Source organism: Setaria italica, chromosome I (assembly GCF_000263155.2).
Source record: "Setaria italica strain Yugu1 chromosome I, Setaria_italica_v2.0, whole genome shotgun sequence".
Classification (NCBI taxonomy): Eukaryota; Viridiplantae; Streptophyta; class Magnoliopsida; order Poales; family Poaceae; genus Setaria; species Setaria italica.
This window is the reverse complement of record NC_028450.1, coordinates 28,143,171-28,170,249: the sequence shown is the minus strand read 5'-3', so window position 1 is coordinate 28,170,249 and position 27,079 is coordinate 28,143,171. Positions and strand designations below refer to the sequence as shown.

Below are 27,079 nucleotides of genomic sequence, written 5' to 3'. Positions count from 1 at the left end.
CCCCTCGACTCCAGCCCACACATTCCCCTGATCCCTCTTCCCTTCCTTCCTTCCCTGCTTTTCCCTCTTCTGGGCAATCAGGCCCACACATTCCCCTCTTCCCTTCCTTTCCTGCTTCTTCATTCCTTCAGCTCCAGCCTCCACACTTCGACTTCGAGATCCTGCAATCACGGCGGCCATGGCGAGCACCGCCCGTCTCTCCACCTCCTGCAGCCTGGCGACCGGCAGCATCACCATCAGAAGCAGGAGGACAACCATGGCCGCCATTGGATGCGCTCCCAGCGGCAGCAGGACCCACCGGAGGAGTGCTGGACTTTCCCTGTGCCGCTCCTCCACGGCCGGAGCTGAAGGGGGCAGGAAGATGGAGGATTACAATAGCGCCATGAAGCGGATGATGCGCAACCCCTACGAGTACCACCACGATCTCGGTATGGGCCCATTATCACTCCTGTTGCGATGCCCCCCATTGCAATTGATGCTAGAAAGGAAATCTGGGCTGCTGATTTCTTATCCACAACGATTTGGTCTATGTGCTCACAGTTTGGATGGATAGTAATGGTACTAGTGTGAAAGTATGATCTTAGTTGTGCTACGCAATTGATGCAGTACTGGGTGAAACTACTGACGTGTTTGCTTAAAGATTGAATTTTAATACATATCCTAGACTTTTCTCGGTCAAATTTATTGAATATAATATTTTTCTTCGAGATTACAGTTGGAGATAATCTCAAAAGGGTATATTGTGAGAATGTTGTACTGCTTTGCTCACAGGGGGTTGAGCAATTGCTGCTTGGTATCCTGACTTCCTTAGCTGTTGGTACCTTGACAGTTAGTGTGCTAGTCCTTGAAAATGGAATTGGATTTCTTCATTTCTTGACATGAAGACTATGTGATCTGGATTTGCCCTTTCCTGACAAGAGGATGCATAAAGAAGCCAGCATAATGACATTTAAGAAGCATCTTAATAGTGAATTATTACACCTGTGACTTGAAGGAAGTAATAACAGAGCAATACTGTTAGTGTGACTCTCTAATGGGAAATTGTAGTATTTTTGTTTGACAAAATGTCATAGCCTCGTGTATCAGTTTTCATGACGAATGTCTTAAAATTGCTGACTCATTATTTTGTGGTACTTCAGAATAGCTCAGACCTGTGTCAGGACATTATACGAATCCCTTCTTTTTAACAATTACTTTACTTGTTATTTTGCCAAAATATTTTGTGACATGCAATAGTTGAGTTCTTCTGAAACTACTGAAAAAGGTAGCAAGATAACAACTTTATGTAATCATCTGTCCTCTTTTGTCATTAAGTCAATAGGCTTCCTTCTGTAAATTTAGTCTGTTTTTAGTAAGTTGCAGTTCTAGATGCAATAATAATTTACTATAGCACACGACGTGTGATTCCATCTTTAAAAAAAAGAAGACATGTGCTTTATCATGGAAAACTAATTCCTACACTTGGAACTTAGGTATGAATTATGCTGTCATCAGTGATAGCCTGATTGTTGGCTCACAACCTCAAACTCCTGAAGATATCGATCATTTGAAAAATGAAGAGAATGTGGCCTACATTCTTTGTTTACAGCAGGACAAGGACATTGAGTACTGGGGCATTGATTTCCTGGCTATTCTCAGCAGGTGCAAAGAACTTGGCATTAAGCACATCAGAAGACCGGTGAGCTTCTTATTTACTCATTGATCCCATATCATTTTATCTATTTATAATTCTCTCCGAATTCCTGATATTGTAAATAAAAACTAAATCGGTGTCTTTTATTGTTCTTTTTACATATCAAATGTGACATACATTCGTATCATTTGCCCTCTTGTGCATGCTTACAATTGTTTGGTTGCAGGCAGTTGACTTCGACCCAGATTCCTTGAGGTCACAATTGCCTAAGGCAGTTTCTGCATTAGAATGGGCTATATCACAACGCAAAGGGCGGATTTATGTCCATTGCACTGCTGGACTTGGGAGAGCACCTGCGGTTGCTATTGCTTACATGTTTTGGTTTGAGAATGTGGATGTAAGTCTGTTCCATCTCATGATGTACAGACAGTGCTACGAGATTAAGTGTTCTTACTATGTATCCATTACATGCAGCTCAACACAGCTTACAAGAAACTAACCTCCATAAGGCCCTGCGGACCCAATAAGAGGGCGATCCGTGCCGCAACCTATGATCTAGCTAAGAATGATCCATTGAAAGAGCCTTTTGAGACTCTTCCTGAACATGCTTTTGAGGGTATTGCAGACTGGGAGAGGAAGTTAATTCATAACCGGGTGCGTGCTCTTCGCGAAGCATGAGCAGAAGAAGAAAAGCTTAACAATAGCCTCCTCAATGTGAGTGCCCATTGCCGATACACTATATATTACAATATATGTGGCATTCCTATGATAATGCCCTTCTTACAGGACTGGAAATGGAGCATGCTCATGATAGTGCCAATTACTCTTACCAGCATAGCTTTTCAAGTGCAACAACTTCCTTTCATGCATTAAACTTACCTTCCCAAGTGCAGTCTTCATTGCCAGATTATTAGACGTTGAAATGAAGAGGTTTGCTCAAAATGCTCTCAGTAAAGGTTAATAGCTTATACAGGTCTTATTTGTTGCTAGGTAGTTGGTAATGAGAAGGAAATAAAGAGGGCGTTCATAGGTTACATGGGTTTTATGTAGAAGGCGACTGCACCTTTTGTGGTGAGTGAGCTTGCATATGGGAAACCCATCCATGAACAGAGCATTATAGGTTCATTGTGTAAATAAAGAAGCAACGCGTGTTATGATATATTTGTTTTTTTTACAGTAATGCCATTTAATTCATTGCTGTTAAAAAAGTTGAAGATGTGGTCAAAGTGCAAACTTGTAATGTCAATGTTAAATTTGATCGTGCATGTCCAGTACAATTTTTCTTTTTCTTGAGATGTATTTGCACTTGGGCGTGGCGGTGTCGGCCATGATACCACGAGAGGAGTCCCGGATCAGCGGCCGATGCCACCATGATCATCAGCACGGCAATCATGATGAGGATGCTACAGAGGGAGGACATGATTGAATTGAATGGAATGATGATGACTGGACCTGGACTGGAAACAAACGAGCGAGCATTCAGTTTTATTTATAAAGATTCACTCATTATTATGCAAAAGGAAAGGAAAGGGAAAAAACTCAGTACCAGCAAGGCGAGAAAGTGATTGTGCCGCGTCCTCCTGCCCTTTTCAGCTTTAGTAGTAAATAAATGACCGTTGGGAAGTCATGGAGCAACTTACTATTCAAGCAATCATGTTACATTATCAGTTGGTATCTATTGCACATCAATTTTGTTAGTTGCGATGCCAACATTCTTATCTGTCATCGTGGTTTGCTTTTGGAATTATTATACACAGATAATAATTGATAGAGAAAACATCAATTCAATTCCTGTAACAAACACGCAAGTTACGCTAGCATGTCATGTCATGTTCTTCTTAATTTCAAAACAATAGTTGTGATGCATGAACAATAGATCTGTACGGGTTGTTTCAATCTTCATATTTTACAAGGCATCCAGTGCCGTGAAGAAATGTAATGCATATCCATTTCCTATTCGTCGACACCATACATTATATATGTGTAGCTTTACTGGTTATTACTGAAAATGGTGATTATATAGCTCAAAGAGTAAGTAGTACTGTTATCATCATTTGTTGTTGTCAACCAACAGATCTTTTCTGTTGCCTTCGAAGTATGACTGAAGTTGGCAATTTCAAAATGTACAATACCTACCTATTGAAATTTGCAATGTCAAGGTTTCACGCAACATAAAGAAGTGGTGCTGGTATTTCTTGATTTTGTTTATTTTTCATCATAGTTTGGAGTACTTTTATTCCGTTTTCCTTGATTCAGCTCAATCTGTAGGCATTTAGCTATTTACATGCAGGAACACTGTATATTATACTTCCTGTAATCTAGCATGGCAATTTATATCGAGGTAATTTATGAGCCTGTAGTAATGACCTTCAGATACAGTAGTTGTTTCTTATGGCATATGCAGTTCCCCTTCAATAGAGAATCAATGATATTAATATTTCCTAATCGATGATGGCTGCCACCAGTCCTTCGTCGACTTGGATTGATCTTGAAGATGATAAACGATGCAAGTAAGCTTCCAACAGATCTGAGTTATGTGGGTGCTGAAACCATCTTCCTTCCATTGATTGATTGAATGTCCATGTGCTATGTGTACCAACTTGCCCTTACTAAAGAGCAGAATGTATGTTTTTCGCAATTGCATGTCTAAATAAACCTAACAGAACCAAGAAAGCATATGAAATGGCATAAAAGGAATTTGATTTATGTGCATATCTTCTGAGTTTGTGAAGGTAGCACAGCAGTACAGCACTGTATTTGGCTGCTCATTTCTTAACAAGGTAAAATCTTGTGTGCCACAAGATACTTCTTTTTCGTGGTTGAATGTCAAGAGACAGAAATTCAACCATCTCAATCCAGTTCAACAATCAGCTCTTTACAATTCTGAAGTCCAGATTATTGTGGATTTTTTTGTGCTGTGTGTCTGACTGTGACACGCAGAATAAGCTTCCATACTAGCACTCTTCTGTCTACGGCATCATCTTTATTTGTGGAACTGCACTGTACTCTTATGTTGCATGGTTTTAACATGTTTCCATCATCTCCTTGTCTTTTAGCCTTGTGGGTAGCTAGGAATGAGCTTTACTCAAAATGGCATGACATGTATTGGTACAAGATACATGTTGAAACCTTGAGCTTAATTTCTAACCCATTCATCAAGTCTTCAGCTTCTCAAGACCCGGCCTTCAGAACACTATCCTTGAAAAATGGGGAAAAGAAAGCTATTGCTTTAATATAGAAACAAGAGAAATGTAACTTAGTAAACACGTTTCTTGTAACAATTGGGCTGAACAAAAAGTAAATGCTAAGAAACGTCCAAAAACTGATAGTATCCTTCTCTGCATGAGTTATCGATTTCATAATATGAATGCTGAAAGGTTTCTAGCGCACAGTGATGTGTCGTGAAAACATGTGGTACAATTGTTTGTGGTCGTTTTTTTTGCTCTGTTTACATTAAAGTGTTTCTTCTTAAATTTGAATTCAATGCAGAAGTGTCCTAAATGATGCTACAGGCCAATAGAACTTCAATACTTTATTGTTTGCTATGTTTATCTTAAATATCAACAGATCCATCAAATAAAAAGTGCTTATCTTTTAAAAATAAAGGTGATATTCCAGCGATTGTTGTTGAATATATTGATACTTCCATCCATAACCAAAGGAGCTTTCGATTATGAAGCCATAGATCATAGGTTTTGTTTCAAAAAATAATGAGAATAAGGTAATTAATATGCCTTAAGATTTTTTGACGCCATAGATCATAGGTTTTGTTTCTTTCATGGTGAATTATATTGAAGTCACCAAGGAGGAGAACCAAATAATTTGTCTTGTCATCCTTTCTGTTGAGTTTAAGTGTGCTCCTTAACCAAACTATCTTGTTTCTTTTACCTGTTATCTTGGTGATGAGAATGAAACAATGGACCTTAATTCACCAACTTTTCTGTCCTATTAACTTCAGACCTGTAGGTTGTCAAGAGACAATTGGTCCTTTTAATTTATAACCTAGACCTTGCCAATCAACCGTTTGGTGTATTAGATGGGCAAAGTATATAGTCAAACAATATTGTAAACATACAACTTGTTCTTATTGTCAAAGAAAGCTGTTGCTGAAATTTTACTGAAAGCAATGTATATGTTTGTCTGGGCATGCAGTCTGCCAGAGGAAGTCTTGCTCAGTTTTTCCTTTTGCTGGTACAGCGGAGAGAGACTGTCCTTAACTCTTAACATCCAAATAGGAATATGAGTTTTTGATGATTGGATCACATCTGAGCATATGTGCTGAATGATTGATGTAGTAATAGTCAAAGCTGCTGCAACATACATAATCTGAACTGCAGGATCTTGGGTTGACCCAGGTCACTACCGTATAATGATAAATTCAGTTTTATAGTAATCCTCATGCATTCATGCATGTCATTGAAATCGATGAGGTTTATCACTTATATTCAATGAACAAACTTAGTGCCATATTTACTGGAGATCTAACTTCTATGTTTGAAAGTTCTATCTTCGATAAGAGATGAAATACACTTGTGGGGTATGGCTGGGGCTCGACGAATTTCGCATCTCCTCGCCCTCATACCACAGCTCGATTTTTTGTAGGTGTTTTTTCTGGTTCAGTTTTGGGTCAGGACCGGCTAGAAAAAGGAAGTGTAATAGTTTTTGGTTAGTGTGGTGGTGTTCAGGTTGTTTCTAAAAAACCTGTGTAAGTTTGCTTGGGTTCTATACCCTTTCTCCTTCTTAATATATTGATACGCAGCTCTCCTGCGTGTTCGAGATTCTATGTTTGAAAGTATGCTTGCTAGTCCAGATTTATTTAACGTGCACATGTTCTGTATCAATTTTGATTGGATCCATACCATGGAGTCCCAGTCATTTATCTAACCAGAACTGCTTTAGAATTAATGGTGACATGTGAAACTAACAGAAATTATAACTTGCTACACTGTGGAAGAGTTTCTTGTTCATTCGCTAGGCTCCAGTTTCACATCATTCCTCATGGGCAACTTTATTTGTGAAGTATCTAAAGTCCATTAGCATTGCTTACAGATTATTGCAGTTTAGATTTTGGTGATCAAGCATTAGCATATCTATCACATTCATCTCAATCCCATTGCTGTCATGTGATTAATTCATAGACATACCTCCCTTGGGTTTTTTTATTATAAGTTATTGCACTACTTTTTTATTCTAATATATTTTTGGATAGCAATCTTCTTATAGTTAAGGACAAGATAACATTTAAGCAAAAGACTCTGCATCATTGTTTGTACAGTTTAGATTGGAAGCCTAGACGACAAAGCATATTTGACTTTCAATTATGCCTTTTCTTTCAAAGGAAAAGTAGCCAAAGAATTCTTCCCCTTTTTGGCTCTACTTTCCATTTCTTTTAAGAAACATTTAACCGCTGATATGTTTCTTTGCAGCTAATTAGAAACGCCTCTTGGCTCTTGCCCACATCACTAGGGAAAAGAACACAGGTTTTCTGGTAGCCTAATGTAGTAAAATGGTTAAAAAAACAACTCCTGTATCTGTAAAAGATGCAAATAGTAATAAGAAAACTTGAGAGCTCATGTTGGCTGCATCATTGTTTGTACAGTTTAGATTGGAAGCCTAGACGACAAAGCATATTTGACTTTCAATTATGCCTTTTCTTTCAAAGGAAAAGTAGCCAAGTAATTCTTCCCCTTTTTGGCTCTAATTTCCATTTCTTTTAAGAAACATTTAACCGCTGACATGTTTCTTTGCAGCTAATTAGAAACGCCTCTTGGCTCTTGCCCACATCACTAGGGAAAAGAACACAGGTTTTCTGGTAGCTTAATGTAGTAAAATGGTTAAAAAAACAACTCCTGTATCTGTAAGAGATGCAAATAGTAATAAGAAAACTTGAGAGCTCATGTTGGTGCATTTACTGTTCTGTTATTTTAAGAGCCATATGGAAAATCATTTGCATGCTCAATTAAGTAGCGCCATTGAGAATATGTGGAACGCATATAGAAAGTACACTTGGGAAATCCTCTTTGTAAATGTTTAGCCTTGTACATTATTCCTTAGAAGAATTAAACAAATGCAAAGGTTAATGGTATATAAAACTTTAGACCCAACAATGATTAGCCAGTCTCCTCCCTATGAAGCATTTTAGTAATCCAATCTATTATCTTATTCTTAACGTACTTGGTACTGTGAAAGTATAATATCTTCCAGTCAACCCTATGATTAGCCTAAAAGCACTATATATATAGTGCTTGCTATTTGCTTACTAGCTCATTTATTCATGCCCTTCCGTATTCATTACATGGAGCTTGAGCTTAGTCTAGGGGATTCTCCAGCTCCAGCAAAGGGCGCTTCCACGCCTGTGCTGACACCTACACATGCAGGCAAAAGAGAAGACCACGAGCTTGTGCTAGAGCTAGGCGTAGGAACTGTCAAAAGAACTGAACAAGACAATCAGAAGACACAGCAGCAACCAGAAGAAGATGCACATAATCAGGAAGAAGATGGTGAAGCATGTTTTCACAGCGAATCACCTGTCGAGCTGAGCCTCGGCTGCCCGCTGCTGCCTGCCTCAGCAGGAATAGGTACACGACAAATTGTATATGCAAACTAGACATTAGTTTGTTTGGTTCTACCTTCCAAGTAGGTAGCTAGGCACCTATATAAGATAAGTTGTGGTCAAGTACATAAGAGCTTCAGAGCATGCAGATTCTTTGGATAGTGATGAGTCCTTCTCTGTATAGGGAGTTTGAATTCAGAGGAGTGCAGACGAGAATTTGATGTGAGCACTTTTGTGGTGGATGGAGACACAGTACAAGGAAGATCTTTGTCGACTTCGTCCTTGCCTATGGAGGTTCCTGTTCGGCAGGCAGCTGATCAGGAAGCTGCAGAGGATGAAGAGAATAGTGGGGTTGGTGGGGGAGCGAGGAAGAAGCTGAGGTTATCCAAGGAGCAGTCTGCGTTCCTGGAGGATAGCTTCAAGGAGCACAGCACACTGACCCCAGTATGTGTCCTATCCTGTTGTGTTTACTATATTTCGAGTATCTGTTGAATAGAACTTGCATGTCCCTATCCTACATAAGGACATGGTACCTCACAGTTTTGAAGATATTCTTGATATGTTAAGATTTCTAAAAGGGTACCGTGTGTGTTCCTTTTTCTCTAAAATGTTGCAGGTGGTGATGCCTAATCCAAATTTATAAGCTAAAAATAATTTGAGGTGATGAAACATAACCAGAAAGTAATTGTAAAGTACAACCCAAAGATTGTTTGCATTTTATTTTTATTCTTTTTTATACTGGAAGTATTAATAGCTGTGCATGTTACAGCTGCAGATTATTTTGTAATCGCTGGATGAATGTCTTATGGTCACCAAGAAACCATAATCTCTTTCCTTTTCTTTTTTTCCCCCTTTTTTTCATTTTTTTTCCAAAGCTCAACTTGCAGAGTAGAGATATTGCCCTTGGAAAACTCAGTTCATGTATTGTCCTTGATGGCAAGTTCTGTAAGAGTTAAGGGCATGCACTGGTGGTGCATGAGCATATTATATGCATGCAGGCACAGAATAGTGCTTGAAATTGTTCGAGTGGGTTTGTTTATTGAGAAAAAAGTTTCTTATTCTAAAAAACACTATTGGAAATCAACTTCTGAAAAAGTAGAGGTCGGTAGCTATTGAAGACATGAAATTTTTCTTCTTTCACGATACGTGTTTTGATCAAATGTGTGTTTACTATTATTTGTCACAGAAGCAGAAGAGTGATCTAGCAAAGCGGCTCAATCTTCGAGCACGCCAAGTGGAGGTCTGGTTTCAGAACAGAAGAGCTAGGTAATAAATATAACGGCACACCTTTTTCCATTGGTGGTCACTTCAATTTAAGCTAGTGTGACAGTTCCAAATGCCCTAGAATCATCAACTTTTTTTGACATCGCAGGACAAAGCTGAAGCAAACTGAGGTGGACTGCGAGTATCTGAAGCGATGCTGCGAGACGCTCGCGCAGGAGAACCGAAGGCTTCAGAGGGAGGTGGCAGAGCTGCGTGCCCTGCGGACCGCCCCGTACCCGTTCTACGGCCATCTACCTGCATCAGGGTTCAGCACTGCCCGCGTCTGCCCCTGCGATAACAAGGTCATCACAGCTCACCACCCCGGTATCACCACATCATCAACGGTAGTGGCACCGCCATCACCGGTGTCCACCTTGTTCGCCAGGCCTCAATTCGGACCCTTCACCGTCCACCCGGTGCTCCGCCGCCAGCCATCCGCGACCTCGTGAGGCACAGGCCGAAAGCTCATGTGCGTAATTGTAGATTGTATACTGTAAATATGGAGTTACTTCGCTGTTCAACCAAAGATCAAAATTACCATTAGGGATCGATGCATCAGTTATACTATTGTACATAGAAAGAAAGGTAAAGTTTTGTACTCCTATGATTTAGTTGAAAAGTAGAGCCGACAAATTGATGTTACGATGGTGCATAGGATCTATTATTGTGTGTCCCAATCTAGACCAGCAGATTTGGATCTTCCGCGGTTGCGTAATTGACTCTACCCGCGGACGGATCCTGTCGTTGTACAATAGAGTATGATATATGGCTTGTGTGTACATAAGAAAATATGTGTCATCCTGGCATGGTAAAGCTGGCTTTGCCATTTGTGTGCCAGTGGCGTATGCTAGTTCTTTTGAAACATGGATGGATCATGAGCTGTGACACTGACCACGAGAGTATTCTTGCTGGGGGAAGAAACGTAAATGGGCGACGCTGACCCGGCTCTGCGAATGGGAAATCATTGAGCTGAGGGGATGTGTGTTACTACGTGTGGTACACTGAAGCATTTCTTTTGTTGCCTTGCGCGTGAGTGTACCCCCGGGTGAAGCTGCTGTAAAGTGTTAATTACTGGAGTTGTTGAACTAATCAAAACTAGTGTCATCATTATTGCCAGTGTCGATCGTCTCGAAAGATCATCTTTGCAACGATCCAGTCGACGAAGAGATGAACGAAAGAGAGAAATATCGTTGCAGTGTCGACATAAAGAGCACGCCACGTTTGTAACGTGAAGTTTTCTGGCATTGGTGTAGATTAAGAAGAACTTGTCTCCGTTATGGAAGCTGAAAATGGGTAATGATGCGACCAAAATACGTGGCGTCGACTTTAATAATTGATGCTGACCACTAATATACGCATTAAACTATTGGCACCTGTCACCTAAGAATGGTACTGATCACTATATATATGAAGAGTACTTGTACAAAGTTATACAGCATATGCTAACTTTTTGATGCACATATTTTGACAAACTACAAGCAATGGTCAAAACTATGCTCAGGAGACTTTCTGTGCATGCTAAGAGTATAGTACTCTTTATGTGAGGCCCGCTGTGTATTCATTTACTTACTGATGGAGACAAATGTACGTGATGATCAGTTTCTTGCCAAACCTGCACACCTCTGAACAAAGCATATATGCATGTATATATGCATGAATCAGCAGCTCACAGCAATCGTCGTCGCAGATACGTGCATCCTGGGAGTTCTTGTTTAAGTTTCAGCGATTACGTACAAGGCCACAAGGGGACAGGGGTTAGGGCCAGCGAGCCGGACAAGGAGGCTTGACAACGGCCGGTCTCCACGTGTTGACAGGTGACCCGCTAGAGTAGCATATATTCGCACTCACCGCTTGATTGGGCTAGCTCGCACACGTGGACGAGGACGCAGCCGCAAGGGTCGTCGTCACCGATCCATCGAGGTGTAGTACATGCGAGCCCAGCCAATCGACGAGCGATGCAGCCTCGACCCAATCACGAATTCCACGATTGGTCTGATTATTATTGATCACGACCGGCCGGGTTATTACGTTGTTCTAGTAAGAGCTGATAGATGGAAATGGATGGATGGATTATTGGGTTGACGTGTGCGACGTGCACGGCTTGCGATGTACTTCGTGTATCTCTCTCTATATATACATATATATGATGAGACTAATTAAAATGCACCTACGTGCATTCTGTAAAGCAAATACATAGACCCCCTACGTCCCACGCGCTAGTTAATTCACGCACTAAGGAAAACCTAAGCTTCTGCACGCAAAACTAAATGGAGACAACTAACCACGTGATGTCACCTCAGAGTTCAACCAACCCACTAGGAAGCATGCATGCAGGGAATTTTTTCTTGATTCGAAATAAAAAAATGCAATATCTTCTAAACCGCATATCCGATTTTAGATCCATTTGAAGCAGGTTGTTGGAAAAAATATGCTTAACACAACGGGATCCCTGAAGGCTATATTTGATGAAGTTCTTTTAAGTATGTAATTGCAGTTAAGTTGTACTTTGAGTTGCAAGAACGGCTGCAGCCCAATTACAACTTGATTGTCGGATATTTAGCACTTGTTACTTATGGTTGCAATTCCATGCAACTCGCTTAAACAATAAAAAATATATCTATATTTTAGTTTTGTTAAGCATATTTTTTTGAGTTAGATGCAACAAATGGTTTGTTAATTGGGACTATAGTTTAGGAGAAAATTTATTTCAAATATTCGAATCAACAAAAAATTCCATGCATGCATGCAGCCTGGTGGGATTTGTATGCTAGGTGACTTTACGTGATATATGAAAAATACAAATTAACTTAGGAAACACGCCCCGCATGTTCGGTTAGGTGCGCTGGTTGCTCCAACCTAGTGCGCCCGCCGGTCTGGGTGCATTCTACGTACAGGATGCACCCACGTGTATTATAGCAAAACAGTGTGTATATATGTGTGTGTATATATATAAAATTAATGGATCTGGATAATGCATGCGTATATGCACACACATGACACATCATATATTGATTGATTATTGATCGTCCTCGGGCCCATGCAAGCATTATCTTTCACTCTACATCCAGGTGTGAGGTGTGTATACTGCACAAGTCCATATCATGCGAATGCGATCGAGAGACAATCGAATCAAACGTCAAAGAGCTAGGGACAACGATCGAGAGAAAACACTAGGATGTGTCTTTGATTGCATGCACCACATAATACGTATGGATAATTTTAGATGGTGAGGTTCAGCTAATTTATTTATACCATATGATTCACTCTTAGTAGTAGAACAATATATTAAGTGGGATGGCTTCATTCTGAATGCGTTGGTACAATTTATCCAACTAAAAGATTAATATTATTTTGAATTATTTCATACAGGAATCTACAAGCAATCAAACGCACTCTCAACGCTGTCTTCAAAGGATCCACGTAATGACGTAATATAGATCATAGATGGTCTGACACGGAGGACTCGGTAGGATCATTAGCGTGATACTTAACCCTGTAGAAACAATCACTCTTTTCTACATTCAAGTTGTCGAGGGCTTTTATGGGAGAAAATTGTATTATATTAGAGTTAGACGACAATTCAAGCTTTGACGCAACAATAAGCCACTCAATCGATCAGATCATGATAAATAAAAAAAAATATTATGCACACATGCGGCATGCGTGTGGTCGATCTCATGTACATTGACGGACCCCCTCTATGTATTGCTATTAGCGTAGCACGTATGACTAACACTAGCTAGATGTGCCTTTCGGACTTTCGGTGATGACCGCGCACCTCCGGAGAATATAAAATTCCAGTTCACGCATTGAATCAATTCCAGCTCAATCTTGAATATAAAATTAAACCGTGGCAAAATTTGGATGGGATATATTTCTCAATCATGCATGCATCATCAATGCATCGTGGATCTTCTCGCGGTAAAAAATAATATCATGGACCAAGCCCGTGTGAGCCTGGTATCGAGCGGGCCGGAAAGTAGTCCACGCGTATGTGGAGCAAAGTCCGGCCCAGCAACAAGCAGCAGAGGTGGGGCTAGCAACATTGTCCTTTTTTCTAAAGGCCCGAGAACGAAGAGCCCATGTACGACCATCACCCCGTTCCGCCGGCCCGTTCCACGCACCAAGGCACTGCAGCGCACGAAATGCCGTTAGCGGGGCGCGGGGTCGCCACCTGGCTGCTGAGGTGGTGGGCTGGGTCGCGCCACAGACTGAGTCGCGCCAAGCGTCGTGGCGCGACACAGTGCATAACTCCTAAGCTCACCAGCTCTTTTTTTTCTTCCTCCCCACTTCCTCCTTTCTCCTTCCAGCTCTAGCTCGAGCTCTCTCTCGTGGCGTCACCCCAACTCCTCCACCTCTAGATGCACTTCATCCCTCACCCGATTTGAAGGGGAAACGAAAGAAAATTGCTCTGGGAAGGTAACTCCTCTACTCTAACCAATTAATTTTTCTCGATTCCGTTGTTTTAGTTGGATATTAGGTGATTAGGTTTTGTGTATGATATGAGTTGGAATTTTGGATTGAGTACGAATCGGATAGAATTAGGTGTGTTCTATCGTGCAATTGGTCGATGGTAACCCCTTCCTATCGTTTAGTTCCTTTTGCATGGTAGGATTTCGATGTGTTAATTGTGGGTAATGTGAATATTGAATAATGCTTTAAAGAGAATTCTTCATTATTATTTGGTAATGTAGAAGTCGTAAGGAAATAGGTGAAGGTCCATGTAATCAATTTAATTTGGCGATTGTGTGTAGATGGATCATTTAATTCGTTTGTTCTCGGGTGGAACGGTTAATGATAATGGAGAGTTTGCAAGAACGAGGCAACAAGTAGCAAGATTTGATACTCCTCCATCATTTGATGATATAATGGGCCGAATAAATTCTTTGTTCAAAGTTGGAAATGAGGAAGAGGATTTAAGGATCCGTGGAAGGTTTGATGCCGGTGACAAAAGATCCCACTATGTGTTGATGCCACGTGCAAGTGATGATGATTGGCTATTTTACGAAGAGTTGGTGAGAGGTTCTCAAGTTGCTTGTGCTGAGTTAGTTGTGGATGTTTGTCCCGGGTGTATGCCTCCACATAGTGATGAGCCCAAACACTTAACTCAGGAACCGGGCAATGAGGTTGATGAGGAAGAGGATGATGAAGAGGGTAGTGATGATGATAGTTCTCAAAGTTTAGATGGTAGTGGTGATGAAGGTGACTTTGATACACGTAGAATAAATAATTATTTTGATGTTGCCGACTTGGAGGATGATAAAGATACGAATGATATCCCCGTGGGCTCTGAAGAAGAATAAAGAGGTGGTGAAGATGATATTGGAAATGGTGGTGAAGAACAAATCTCATTTGTTGATGAAGCGAGACCATCAGTTAATGAAAGGGTGCCGGAATCAACACCTGTGGTGCAATCCATTGCAACTCTAATGACACAACCAACACATGTGTTGCAAAGTAGTCCTGTACTTGAAACAAGTCCGCTGGGCCAAGCAACTCCATTGATGAGGCATTAAGAAGATCGGTACACACTCTTTCTGGAATTCAGTTACCACAATTCACTCCGACTGAGCTGAGCCAGTTGGAAGCTGTACATGTACATGTACCTGAAATTTCCATATTCCATTCAGTTCCAAGGAAGGCTTATTGTGATTTTGGGTTACGCCTTAGTAAAGTTGAATCCGACAGTGGTAAGCTGTTTATAGAGAAGTGAATAAGATTCGATAGCCTAGAGGAGTTGAAGTTTTCCTTAAGGGATTACTCAGTGCGGCACCATAGGCCATGTGATGTGTTGGGGGGAAATATCAACGACCCCCTAACACACTGCTTAAAGAAGCAAACATGAAGGCCCAGGCCCACCAAAGCATGATCAAATCTCCGCCTCGCCCGACCCAGGCGCCAAGATCGGGAGCGCCTGACCCCCCTCCGCAAGGTTTCCGCCTCGCCTGACCGCGATCCCAGGGTCGGGACGCCCGACCTCTCGCTACGGAGTTTTCTTCCGCCTCGCTCGACCCCAAGTGGGGGGGTCGGGCGCGCTGGGGCCCACGGGGCCGGGAATCCCCTCGGATGCGGTCCACGTAGACAAGACAAAACCTGTGGGACCCCCCGTCGGCCTCGCCATAAATACGCCGCAGGCCTGGCAGAGGGCAGGGCGACCGCGCCCCTCACGCAACCCGGCGCTAGTACCCGTGCACGACCGCCCTGTGTAGGCTACAGTACCAGCGGCCGGCCCCCATTCGCCGCAGGGTACTCATGACCTGCGCCGACCGGAGCAAAGGAGGGAGCGGCCCGCCCTCGAGTCCCGTACGCCCTCGGGTCCCGCACAAACAGCAGTACATATGTGAAGCTCCCCCTCTCAACAGCCATCGCCGAAGCAGCAGTATCCACCGTCCTCCCAAACGGACGCTGGGGTAACGACAAAACCGCCTCATCATGATCTGACCTGGTACCTACGAACATCGAAGTAGCTACCTACGGGAAGCAGCAACACTTGGCGTCCGGCGACCTCCCCCTCCGGCATGCACGACGGCACGCATTTAGGGTCGGCAGGACATCGGGCGCCTAGGATCTCTTCCCTCCTTCCTGCCATACTTTTTACCATCTTACTCTTTACTCTTTACAGACCTTTTTTTACCTGATCCCAATTGTAACTCCGGCCGTCCCCTTGCGATATAAAAGGAGGAACCTAGAGCCGGAGAGGGGGGATCGAATCAATCAGCTTCTTCTCCCGTACACCATAGCACACTACCACCCTTCCTAAGAGCACGAAAACCGAAGAGACTTGGGACCAGACCCTCTCTCGCCAATCTGTAACCCCCTACTACAGAACCCCCGCGCGGGCAACACGAGCATCCTCGATACTGGACGTAGGGCTTCTTTTGCCCGAACCAGTCTAATCCGTGTCTCCCGCGCCACCATCTGAGGCTCACGTGCATAAAAGAAATTTACTAGTCTAAGTCTTGATCCGCTGATCTTGACAACGACAGTTGGCGCACCAGGTAGGGGACCTTTGTGCGTGCATCTCCAGCCTCAGATGGCCAATCGCGATAGCGGTTTCGCTCCGGGCTCCCTGATCCGTTTCGGGAACCTGGACTTCCTGGCCACCGGGGAAGGAATCGAGCTGATCCCTGTCCTTGTCCTGCCCGCTCGTCCCGCTGCCCTCGGCCCCGCCGCCAGGACGGCGGCGAGCGGCCGGTCGCCCACCAGAAGGACCTCACCAGAAGGATGGCTCTTCGGGCTACGCAACGCCACGGGGGCTCACGGTCGCTCACCACATCGCCCGCGAGCAACGAGCTCGTGGGCGTGGCAAGGACAATCTCCGACACTGGCTCCAGTAACGAGAATCCCCGCCCCTCGCACGAGTGCTTCATGGCTGACGCGCACTCCGAGGGGTCCAATGACGATGGTGCCGAGGGGAGACAATGGGCTCCCCCCTCGCACGCCGCAGCTACAACTGGGGCCCTACCCAGGGCCCCAGAGTGCTCTGAGCAACCGGAAGCGCACGTGGGCGCTCGCCAAGAAGTAGAGCACCCCCACCACAAGGGGGGAGCACGACAACGGGCGCGCGACGTCCAGGAACGCATCTGTGCGGATGGAGAACGTCCGCCGCTCTTTGCCCGCGCTAGCCAGAACGTCGCCGCCGCGGCGGTGTTACTCCGACAGCTCCCCGAGCCAGCAACGCCCGAGGAGCGACGGGCACGCCAAGAGATGCGTAACCTGCTCGAGTGCGCCGCCGTCCAGCAGGCGGAAAGTTCAGCGTCTCGACGACGCGGCCAGAACACCAGTCGGGCGACGCAGGGCGCGCCCCCGGAACGGCGGGGGGAATCTGTCCATCAACCCCCTCCGGGGGCGAATCCGGCTGCAACCGCCCGGCGAACACCGCCACCCGCGGTAGGCGAGGCCCGATCCGTCCACCAGCGCGTCGGTCTCGTCCGCGACGCCCGCGACACGCTGAACGCGCGGAGACGCTCCCGCGCGGACAGGGGGGACGGGGCAGATCGAGGCTACCACGTCCACCGTGGCAGGCGCTACGACAGCGGGGAAGACCGCAGACCGAGCCCCGGAGCGGCCGGACCTCGGGCCTTCTCCACGCGCATCCTAAATGCGCCCTTCCCACCGCGCTTCAGGCAACCCACGAGCGTGGCCAAATACTCGGGGGAGACCAACCCTGGAGTATGGCTCAGCGATTACCGGCTTGCATGTCAAGCCGGCGGGGCGGACGATGACCTGTTCATCATCCGCAACTTACCCCTGTTTCTGGCAGACTCCACGAGAGCCTGGCTAGAACATATCCCCTCAGGGCGCATTCGCAACTGGAACGACCTGAAGGAGGTTTTCGTAGGAAACTTCCAAGGGATGTACACACGCCCTGGCAACTCCTGGGATCTCCGGAGCTGCCGCCAGGGGGCGGACGAGTCCCTCCGGGATTACATTCGGCGCTTCTCCAGAAAGCGCACCGAGCTCTCCAACGTCACCGACGCCGACGTCATAGGAGCCTTCCTAGCAGGGACCTCTTGCCGGCCCCTCGTCCACGAGCTAGGGCGCCGAGGCCCACGAACCACGGAAGAGCTCCTCAACATCGCCACTAGCTACGCTTCTGGTGAAGAGGCTGTCGGAGCGATCTTCGATCGTTCCAAAGGCAAGGCGAAGCGGGAGGAGGACGCCGACGAAGGCACCTCCAACCGCCAGCAGCAGAAGAAGAAGCGCAAGCAGCGACGCGAGGCTCCACTCGTAGGCGCAGTCGAGCGCAAGCGGGGGCAACCGCCCCCCGACGGCGCTCCTGGCTTCTTCGACAAGCTGCTCGAGGGGCCGTGCCCGAACCACGAGTTCCCCGTCAAGCACGCTTACAAAGATTGTAACCTCATGAAGAGGTTCTTTGTGGGCAATCCGGTGAAAGGTGACCGGAAGCGGAAACCCGACGAGGAAAAGAAGGGTGACGAGGAGAAGGAAGACGGCTTTCCTAAAGTTGACGGTTGCTTCATGATCTTCGGGGGCCCTGCAGCGTACGACACCAGGCGCCAGCAAAAGCTAGAGCGTCGGGAGGTCTACGCGGCCGAGCCTGCGACCCCGGCTTTCCTCGATTGGTCCGGACCGGCCATCACCTTCGATAGGTCCGACCACCCGGGACGCGTCCGGCATCCAGGGCGTTACCCCCTCGTCGTCGACCCCATCGTTGGCACGACACGCCTCACCAAGGTACTCATGGATGGGGGCAGCGGCCTCAACCTCCTCTACGCCGAGACCCTCGACGCCATGGGGATCGATCGCTCCCGTCTCCGTCCTAGCAAGGCTCCCTTCCATGGCGTCGTGCTAGGGAAGCAGGCAACGCCTCTCGGGCAGATCGACCTGCCCGTCATGTTCGGGACCCCTTGTAACTATAGGAAGGAGGTCCTCACCTTTGAGGTGGTAGGGTTTCGCGGAACCTACCACGCCATTTTGGGACGACCATGCTACACGAAGTTCATGGCAATCCCCAACTACACCTACCTCAAGCTCAAGCTGCCAGGGCCTAACGGGGTCATCACCGTCGGCACAACCTTCCAGAAGGCATACGAGTGCGACGTCGAGTGCTGCGAGTACGCCGCGGCTATCACCGTCTCGGGCGACATGGCGGCCCAGCTTGAGGAGACGATCGAGGACCAGCCCGACGCCAAGAAGTCAGGTACCTCCTTTGAGCCCACCGAAGGCATCAAGGAAGTCCCTCTCAACCCCGGCAGTTCCGGTGGTGGGGTCGTGCGGATCAGCGCAGCCCTATCCCCCAAATAGGAAAGCGCACTCATCGACTTCCTCCGCGCGAACAGCGACGTCTTTGCGTGGAAGCCCTCGGATATGCCAGGCATCCCGAGAGAAGTCGCCGAGCATTCCTTGAACATCAGAGCCGGCTCTAAACCAGTGAAGCAAGGCTTGCGCCGTTTCGACGAAGAAAGGCGCAGGGCCATTGGTGAAGAGCTCCAGAAGCTCCTGGCGGCCGGGTTCATCGAGGAAGTACACCACCCTGAGTGGTTGGCTAATCCTGTTCTTGTACCGAAGAAGAACGGGAAATGGAGGATGTGTGTCGATTATACCGGTCTCAACAAAGCGTGTCCAAAGGATCCGTTCCCTTTGCCACGCATAGATCAAATAGTCGACTCAACCGCCGGGTGCGAAACACTCAGCTTCCTTGATGCGTACTCTGGCTATCACCAAATCGCGATGAAAGAGGCCGACCAGCTCGCTACCTCCTTCATCACCCCCTTTGGCCCCTACTGCTATGTTAAGATGCCGTTCGGCCTCAAAAACGCGGGGGCTACCTTCCAGCGATGTATGCTTAAGTGCTTCGGAGATCTCATCGGGCGGACCGTTGAGGCCTACGTCGACGACATCGTTGTCAAATCCAGGAAGGGCAATCAGCTCGTTCCCGACCTGGAGCTAGCCTTCGAAAGGCTAAGGGATAAGCGCATCAAGCTTAACCCCGAGAAATGCGTGTTCGGTGTCCCAAGGGGCATGCTGCTAGGTTTCATCGTCTCCGTGCGCGGCATCGAGGCGAACCCGGAGAAGATAGCAGCCATCAACGACATAGGGCCGATCCAGAACATAAAGGGAGTACAGCGCGTCATGGGGTGCTTAGCATCCCTAAGCCGCTTCATCTCACGCCTCGGCGAGCGAGGACTTCTCCTCTATCGGCTCCTGAAAAAATCCGACCGCTTTGAGTGGACCAGCGAGGCACAGGAGGCACTTAACCGGCTCAAGGACCTCCTGACGAAGGCCCCAATTCTAGTTCCGCCGGCCGACGGCGAGACCCTTCTACTCTACGTCGCGGCGACCACCCAGGTGGTTAGCGCGGCCCTAGTAGTAGAGCGGGAGGAGGAGGGGCACGCTCTTAAAGTGCAACGACCAGTGTACTTCATCAGCGAAGTATTGTCCGAATCCAAGTCACGATATCCGCAGATCCAAAAGCTCGTCTACGCCGTCCTCATCACGAAGAGGAAGCTGCGTCACTACTTCACCTCCCATCCGGTAACGGTCGTTTCTTCATTCCCGCTTGGTGAAGTAATCCGGAACCCGAATGCAACAGGAAGGATCGCGAAGTGGGCGCTTGAGCTTATGGATCAGGGTATCACCTACGTCCCCCGCACCGCCATCAAGTCCCAGGTACTTGCTGATTTTGTGGCCGAGTGGACAGAGGTACAAGCACCGACGGCAACAGAGGAGCAGGAGTACTGGACGATGTACTTCGACGGGTCGCTGATGAGGGCCCGCGCCGAAGCAGGCCTCGTCTTCGTCTCTCCGTTGGGCGTACGCATCAGGTACATGATCCACCTCCATTTTCCTGCATCCAATAATGTCACTGAGTATGAAGCCCTTCTCAACGGGCTTCGCATCGCCATCGAGCTTGGCATTCGTCGGCTAGACGTCCGAGGCGATTCCCAGTTGGTCGTCGAACAAGTCATGAAAGAATGGAGCTGCCATGACCCTAAAATGGCCGCCTACTGCAACGAGGTCCGTAAGCTCGAGGACAAGTTCGACGGGTTGGAGCTCAACCACGTCGCAAGGCGCTTCAACGAAGCCGCTGACGAGCTCGCAAAGGCGGCGTCCGGCCGGATGCCCGTCCCCGACGGCGTCTTCGTTAGCGACCAGCTTAAGCCTTCAATCCGTTACCCGGAGCTAGCAGGGGTCGGGGGGGGGGGGCATGCCCAGCCTTGGGGTCGGGATCCGAGCCAGGGGAGGTCGGCAGCACGCCACCTGACCTGAACCCAAGCGCCAATCCCAAGGGAATCAACGCTGCCCCACCCGACCCAGCCCCGGAAGCCAGGCCTTCCGACCCCGTGGTTATGGAAATCGAGGCGGGCCCCGTGGCGGGGGCCGACCCCACGCCCGACTGGAGAACCCCGTACCTCGACTACCTTGTCCACGACGCGCTCCCGGCAGACAAAACCGAAGCCCGCAGGATCGCGCGCCGTGCAAAATCCTTCGCCATCATTAACCAGGAGCTCTACAAGCGAAGTCACACGGGGATCCTACAGCGCTGTATCCCGATCGAGCAAGGAAAGGGGCTGATCCAGGATATCCATGCCGGAGCTTGTGGTCACCACGCTGCGCCACGGACGCTTGTGGGCAACGCCTTCCGACAAGGTTTCTACTGGCCAACCACGGTCGCGGATGCTACCCAGGTAGTCCGCACCTGCGAGGGATGCCAGTTCTTTGCCCGCCAAACCCACCTGCTCGCGCAGGCGTTACAAACCATCCCCATCACGTGGCCGTTCGCGGTCTGGGGGCTAGATCTCGTCGGACCCTTCAAAAGGGCGCCCGGGGGCTTCACCCATCTACTCGTCGCTGTCGACAAGTTTTCCAAATGGATCAAAGCAAGGCCTGTGGCGCAAATCAGGTCCGAGCAGGCGGTACAGTTCTTCACCGACATCATCTACCGCTTCGGGATCCCAAACTCCATCATCACCGACATCGGTACGCAGTTCACCGGAAAGAAATTCCTCCAGTTCTGCGACGACCACCACATTCGAGTGGATTGGGCGGCAGTTGCGCACCCCCGCACGAACGGGCAAGTCGAGCAAGCCAATGGCATGATACTTCAGGGTCTCAAGCCACGGATCTTCGACCGCCTTAAAAAGTTCGGCGGACGATGGGTTGCGGAGCTCCCAGCAGTCCTCTGGAGCCTGAGGACGACCCCCAGCCGGGCGACAGGGTTCACCCCGTTCTTCATGGTTTACGGGTCAGAGGCCATCTTGCCCACCGACTTGGAGTATGGGTCGCCGAAGGTCAAAGCATACGACGAACAGGGAAACCAGGCGTCACTCGAGGACGCACAAGACCAACTCGACGAGGCGCGAGATGTAGCCCTGCTACACTCAGCTAAGTACCAGGAGGCCCTACGGCGCTACCACAGCCGCGGCCAGGCACTTACAAGCTGGCAACTCCTGACGGGCAAATCTTCAGCAACGCCTGGAACATAGAACAGCTAAGGCGCTTCTACCCATAGCTCTCATTTACAAGTTATGCATGGTCTTGCCGTCTTTTCCGTTCTTTCGTTTAAGCTCAGGGGTAATCTTCAGCAACGCCTGGAACATAGAACAGCTAAGGCGCTTCTACCCATAGCTCTCATTTACAAGTTATGCATGGTCTTGCCGTCTTTTCCGTTCTTTCGTTTAAGCTCAGGGGTATCCGACCCCGGCCTCGTTCCAGGGCCGCATACCCCTCGGGGGCTACCAGTTTTGTTCTTCTGCGAAAAAAGAAACCCTGAGCCACCTTGGCTCAGGTCTTTTCGTTTTAAGCTCAGGGGTATCCGAACCTGGCCTCGCTCCAGGGTCGCATACCCCTCGGGGGCCCCAGTTTCGATCTTCTGCGAAAAAAGAAGGCCTTTTCTTTTCAGCTCAGGGGTATCCGACCCTGGCCTGGCTCCAGGGCCGCATACCCCTCGAGGGCTATCAGGGGTCCCGACCCCAGCCGCTGGGCACCATCTAAAAAGAAAAACGTTCTTTCTTTTCTCAAGACCGAACACTCCCTTTCGAAAACCTTTGGATGCAAAAAGATAAGGATGCGTGAACGGTACTCAGGCAAGTTACGATCAGACTGCGAAAAAGCCTACGCCCCAGCGGCTATGGTACCTTCGCTCATCAAAAACTTACTGACGCACCCAGCAACGCATCCTAAAGCTTTCAAGACCAAGGGAATAACAAAGGGAAACGGTTTCCTTTGCGCAAATAAAAAGTCATAGGAATAGGCCCGTATGGCCAACACAAACGAGTTCAAAACGACTAACTTAAGTACAAACTTTTTCGGGCGCAAGCCCGGCACAGCTAATTGACAGGAGGGTCGGCTGGAGCAGTGGTTCCGGGGTCAGCTGAAGCAGCGGCTTCGGGGTCGACAGGAGCGGCGGCTTCAGGGTCGGCGGCGGCGGCGGCCTCAGGGCTGGCGGGAGCGGCTTAAGGGTCGGCAGGGGGGACGGCTTCATCCTCCAGGAGCTTCGCGAGGGCCTCCGCCGGCGCAGTCACCACGGCGTCGATCTCGTCCAGCTCGGCGTCGGTGTAGCCGGCGCAGTACCCCTCACTCATCCCGACAAAATTAATGTCGGCATAGTGAGAGCCGAAAACCCCGAAGGCGCGCCGCACACCAAGGCGAAGCGCGTCCACGGCGATCTCACGACGGCGACGGCGCACCTCGAGGACACGAGCCGGCAGCGAGCTCGACCCCTCCTCCGGAGCAACGCCGAAGTCCTCGCAGATGACGCGGACCGCATCCCGCAGGGCGCTATGCTCGCCGCGCTCCTCGTCGAGCAGAGCCCACAACCTGGCGCTGTCACCTGCAGGAGCCACTCGAGAAATCCCACCAAGTCAGAAGAAGCAAAACACCAACGACATAAAAACGCAGGAGCAGAAAGAGCCTCACCGTCGGCCTCGGCCTTCAGCTCGCGCTCCCGGTCGACGCTGCGGGACAAGGCGGACTGGAGCCCCTGCACCTGCAAACGGAGTTGCTCGTGCTCCGCGCGGAGGGCCCCACTCTCCCCCCTCAGCCGCGCCAGCTCCTCGGCGTCTCGGCGGGCCCGCTCAGCAGCAGCGGCTTTTAGCCCCTCGGCATCGCGGCGGGCCCTGTCCACGGCGGCCTGGAACTCCTCGAGGTCGAGGCGGGCCTTCTCCGCGACGGCCTGGAGCCTGGCTTCGGCACGCCGCGCCCCCTCTAGTGCCGCCTGCTCACACCCCTCCAGGTCGCGAACGGCCCCCTGGGCGGCGCCAAGCTGCAGGGTCAGATCCCTGGTGCGCTCCCTCTCGGTGTTGTAATGCTCCCAGAGGTTCCGCTGCCGCCGGAGGAAGTCAGATTTCTCCCGGCTGCCCTCTTGGAGGGCCTGCAAAGCAGCACGCCGTTAAAACAAAAAAGTAAAGAGAAGGAACTCGTCGCCGAGCAGCAGGAACAACATACCTGGCTGCCAGGGACCACGGTGTTGGCCAAAACTCCCAACGCCGAGGTTAGAGCCGCCTGAACCTGGGCGACACCGCCGTGCATCGCATGCCACCTATGCCACTCGGTGGCGTCATCCAGCGCATAGAGGCGCCTCGGCGGGTCGTCGCGGGATGTCCAGCGGATAACGGGCCCTCTCCACGCCCCCGGGACGGAGGAAGCTGAGGGTGGAACAAGGGTCGACTCTGACGTCGCCGTCAGGGACGGCATCAAGACGTCGGAGACCCCTGGATCCGCCGACGGCTCCGGCGCCTGTGCGCTCGTCGCCACCGCGGCCGCTAACGGCACCCCGCGGGCACCTCTGTCTCAGCCACCGGAGTTATCCCCGCGAGAGTGACCGGGGCGGAGGCCCCTGCCTCTGTCACCACCGCCTCTGTCGCCGCCGCGTCTCCGGGAGCAAGCGCTCCCTCCGCCTCCGACCCCGCCGTGGCAGCGGGGGCATCCGCCCTGCCCTCCGTCGTCTCCGCCTCCTCCGCCTCGTCGGCGTCAAGGTCGATCACCTCCCCGGCTTGAGGGCTCGGGGGGATCACGGCCCGGGCCGGAGGGGCGACCGGTGGAGCCGCAGGCAGAGTGGAGTCCGCTCCCCCTCCTGCGCCTGACGCCGCCGCCGCTCCGACAGCCGCCTCCGCAGGGGCCACCCCCGCGGGGGGACCTGTGGCCACACCAGGAACCCCGCCAATCGCCGCTAGCGGGGCTGCGGCCCACCCCCCGGAGGAGGACGATGTCAGCAGCGCCTTCTTGGGCGCTAGCCGCAGGGTGACGCCGCGGGGAGAAGTACTGCACGTCGACGGCCGGGCGTCAGCAGAAATAAACGGAAAAAGAAAGGAAGGATGACATGTAGGAAGAGTCAACTTACGCCCTCGAAGCGCAGGGGCGGCGCGCACGCTTGGACTCGGAGCCGGACGCCGACCCCGGGGCATCTGGCAGTGGCCGCTTGTCGCCACCCCGTTGCCCTCCATCAACAGGCGCGGCGGCGGGGGCAGTCCCCGCGGATCCCCGAGGAGCCCCTCGAGCGGACTCCTGGGGAGTGCCCCGCGCCGGACCCAAGGCGGCGGCAGGGGCGGACTCTGAAGGCCCCTGAGGGGCGCTCCGTGTCGACACCAGAGCGGCATCCCTTGCCGGCCCTGAGGGAGCATCCCGCGCCCGCTCCTGGGGGACGCCCCGTGTCGACCCCAGGGGAGCAGCCCGCACCCGCTCCTGGGGGATGCCCCGTGCCGACCCCAGGGGAGCGGCCCGCACCCGCTCCTGGGGGACGCCCTGGGACGACCCCGAGGGGGCACCCCGCGCCCCTTCCTGGGGGAGGCCCTGCGCCGACCCCCGGGGAACGTCCTGCGCCGCCCCCTGAGGGGCGGTCCGCACCGGCTCCTGGAGCACGCGCTGCGCTGGCCCCTGGGGCACAGCCCCAGGACCCGGGGGAGCCGGATCCCGGGCAGACGCTCCCGCCGCGACACCCCCTGCAGCCGTCTGCGGGGGAGCGTCACGAATCACCAGAGCCCCCGAACGGGGGGCAAACAGCTCTTCCTCCTCCTCTTCTTCTTCTTCTTCTTCTTCTTCTTCTTCTTCGTCGTCATCGTCGTCGTCGTCGTCGTCGGACACGACCGCCCCACTCTGCCGCCGCAGGAGCTCCTTGGCGGCCTTCTTCCGCCGCCTCTCCGTCTCCTTGTCCTTGCGGCGCTTCTGCTTCTCGGCCAGGAGACGGTTGCGGGCCCTCTGCTCGGCATCCTCCGGCACTGGCGGGAGGGAATCCGCGACCCAGGTCAGCATGCCCTGCGAAGCGTAAAGCACATCCACATCAGAACAACAAAACAGCGGGACACCAGGAAGGAGGGAGAAGCGGTGGCCCAGACGCCTTACCCGGTCCACGAAGCCCGGCTCCGGGCGCATCGGCGGATGCCCGGGGATCGGATAGTCGACGTCCTTGTCCTCCAGCGCCTCCCGGAGCCGCTGCCGGATCTCAGAGGCAGCAAGCGCGCCTGTCGCTAGGACGGTGCCCTCGGGCGGCATGTCGGGGGTCATGACGCCAAGCGGCCGGACCCGGAGCATCAGCGGCGCCACCCGCCGGGCGTGGTACGCGCCGATGACCCCGGCGCCGGTGAGCCCCTCCCGCTTCAGCTGCCCGATGGCCTGCAGCAGGTTGGAGATCTTCTTCTTCTCCTTCTCCACCGGCCCGTACGCCCACACGTCGGGCGCCGCGTCGATGGTGCGGCCAGTGAACACCGGCAGGGGGGAGTTCGCGTAGTTCTTCACGTAGAACCACTGGTTGTGCCACCCCTTGTGGGACACCGAGGCCTTCACCGTCATATACTCCTTGGAGCGAGTATGACGGAGATGGATCCCGGCGCACCCGATCGGCACCGGAGGCGACCGCTGCTGGCTCCCGGCCTTCCCCGCCTTCTGATACAGGCTCACTGCGAAGAAATACTTCCACAGCTCGAAGTGGGGCTCAATCCCCAGGAATCCCTCACACAGCGCGACGAACGCCGCGATGTGCTGGATCCCGTTGGGGTTGAGGTGCTGGAGCTCGAGCCCGTAGTAGTAGAGGAGGCCGCGGAAGAAGCGGCTTGGAGGGGAGGCGAATCCCCGCTCGTGGAAGTGGGTGAAGGAGACGACGTAGCCGGCGGGCGGCGACGGAACCTGTTCCGGCCCCGGCAGCATCCACTCGTCCGCCGCCATCTTCTCGCAGA

General features: G+C 50.5%; 2 protein-coding genes and 1 long non-coding RNA gene across 4 annotated transcripts; 2 read left to right on the top strand and 1 right to left on the bottom strand.

The window, feature by feature from the left end:
* The first annotated feature begins 57 nt into the window (after window positions 1-57).
* On the top strand, window positions 58-8,149 carry LOC101778561 (phosphoglucan phosphatase LSF2, chloroplastic). Of its 2 annotated transcripts, none has more exons than XM_004952666.4 (5): window positions 58-428; window positions 1,473-1,678; window positions 1,860-2,030; window positions 2,108-2,347; window positions 8,011-8,149. In XM_004952666.4, the coding sequence occupies exons 1-4, from the start codon at window positions 179-181 to the stop codon at window positions 2,309-2,311; spliced, it is 831 nt and encodes a 276-aa protein (XP_004952723.1). In that variant the 5' UTR covers window positions 58-178; the 3' UTR covers window positions 2,312-2,347; window positions 8,011-8,149. The 2 variants fall into 2 exon arrangements, with proteins under 2 accessions (XP_004952723.1, XP_004952722.1); XM_004952665.4 differs by lacking the exon at window positions 8,011-8,149 and adding an exon at window positions 2,624-2,807.
* LOC111257357 lies at window positions 2,861-3,573 on the bottom strand. Its single transcript, XR_002677744.1, has 2 exons — window positions 3,180-3,573; window positions 2,861-3,090 (listed from the first exon to the last, which is right to left on the bottom strand). It is a non-coding gene; the product is annotated as an uncharacterized LOC111257357 (long non-coding RNA).
* Window positions 3,811-10,313, top strand: LOC101779903 (homeobox-leucine zipper protein HOX7). Its single transcript, XM_004952668.4, has 4 exons — window positions 3,811-8,211; window positions 8,371-8,630; window positions 9,373-9,452; window positions 9,559-10,313. Exons 1-4 carry the CDS (start codon window positions 7,908-7,910, stop codon window positions 9,896-9,898), a joined length of 984 nt encoding a protein of 327 aa, XP_004952725.1. The 5' UTR covers window positions 3,811-7,907; the 3' UTR covers window positions 9,899-10,313.
* Window positions 10,314-27,079: the final 16,766 nt, after the last annotated feature.

Coding starts and splice junctions, on each gene's coding strand:
- LOC101778561 (XM_004952666.4), top strand. CDS start 179: ATGGCGAGCACCGCCCGTCTCTCCACCTCCTGCAGCCTGGCGACCGGC. Junction 429..1,472: donor CGAGTACCACCACGATCTCG/GTATGGGCCCAT, acceptor CTTGGAACTTAG/GTATGAATTATGCTGTCATC. Junction 2,031..2,107: donor TTTGGTTTGAGAATGTGGAT/GTAAGTCTGTTC, acceptor CATTACATGCAG/CTCAACACAGCTTACAAGAA.
- LOC101779903 (XM_004952668.4), top strand. CDS start 7,908: ATGCCCTTCCGTATTCATTACATGGAGCTTGAGCTTAGTCTAGGGGAT. Junction 8,212..8,370: donor GCCTGCCTCAGCAGGAATAG/GTACACGACAAA, acceptor TTCTCTGTATAG/GGAGTTTGAATTCAGAGGAG. Junction 8,631..9,372: donor AGCACAGCACACTGACCCCA/GTATGTGTCCTA, acceptor TATTTGTCACAG/AAGCAGAAGAGTGATCTAGC.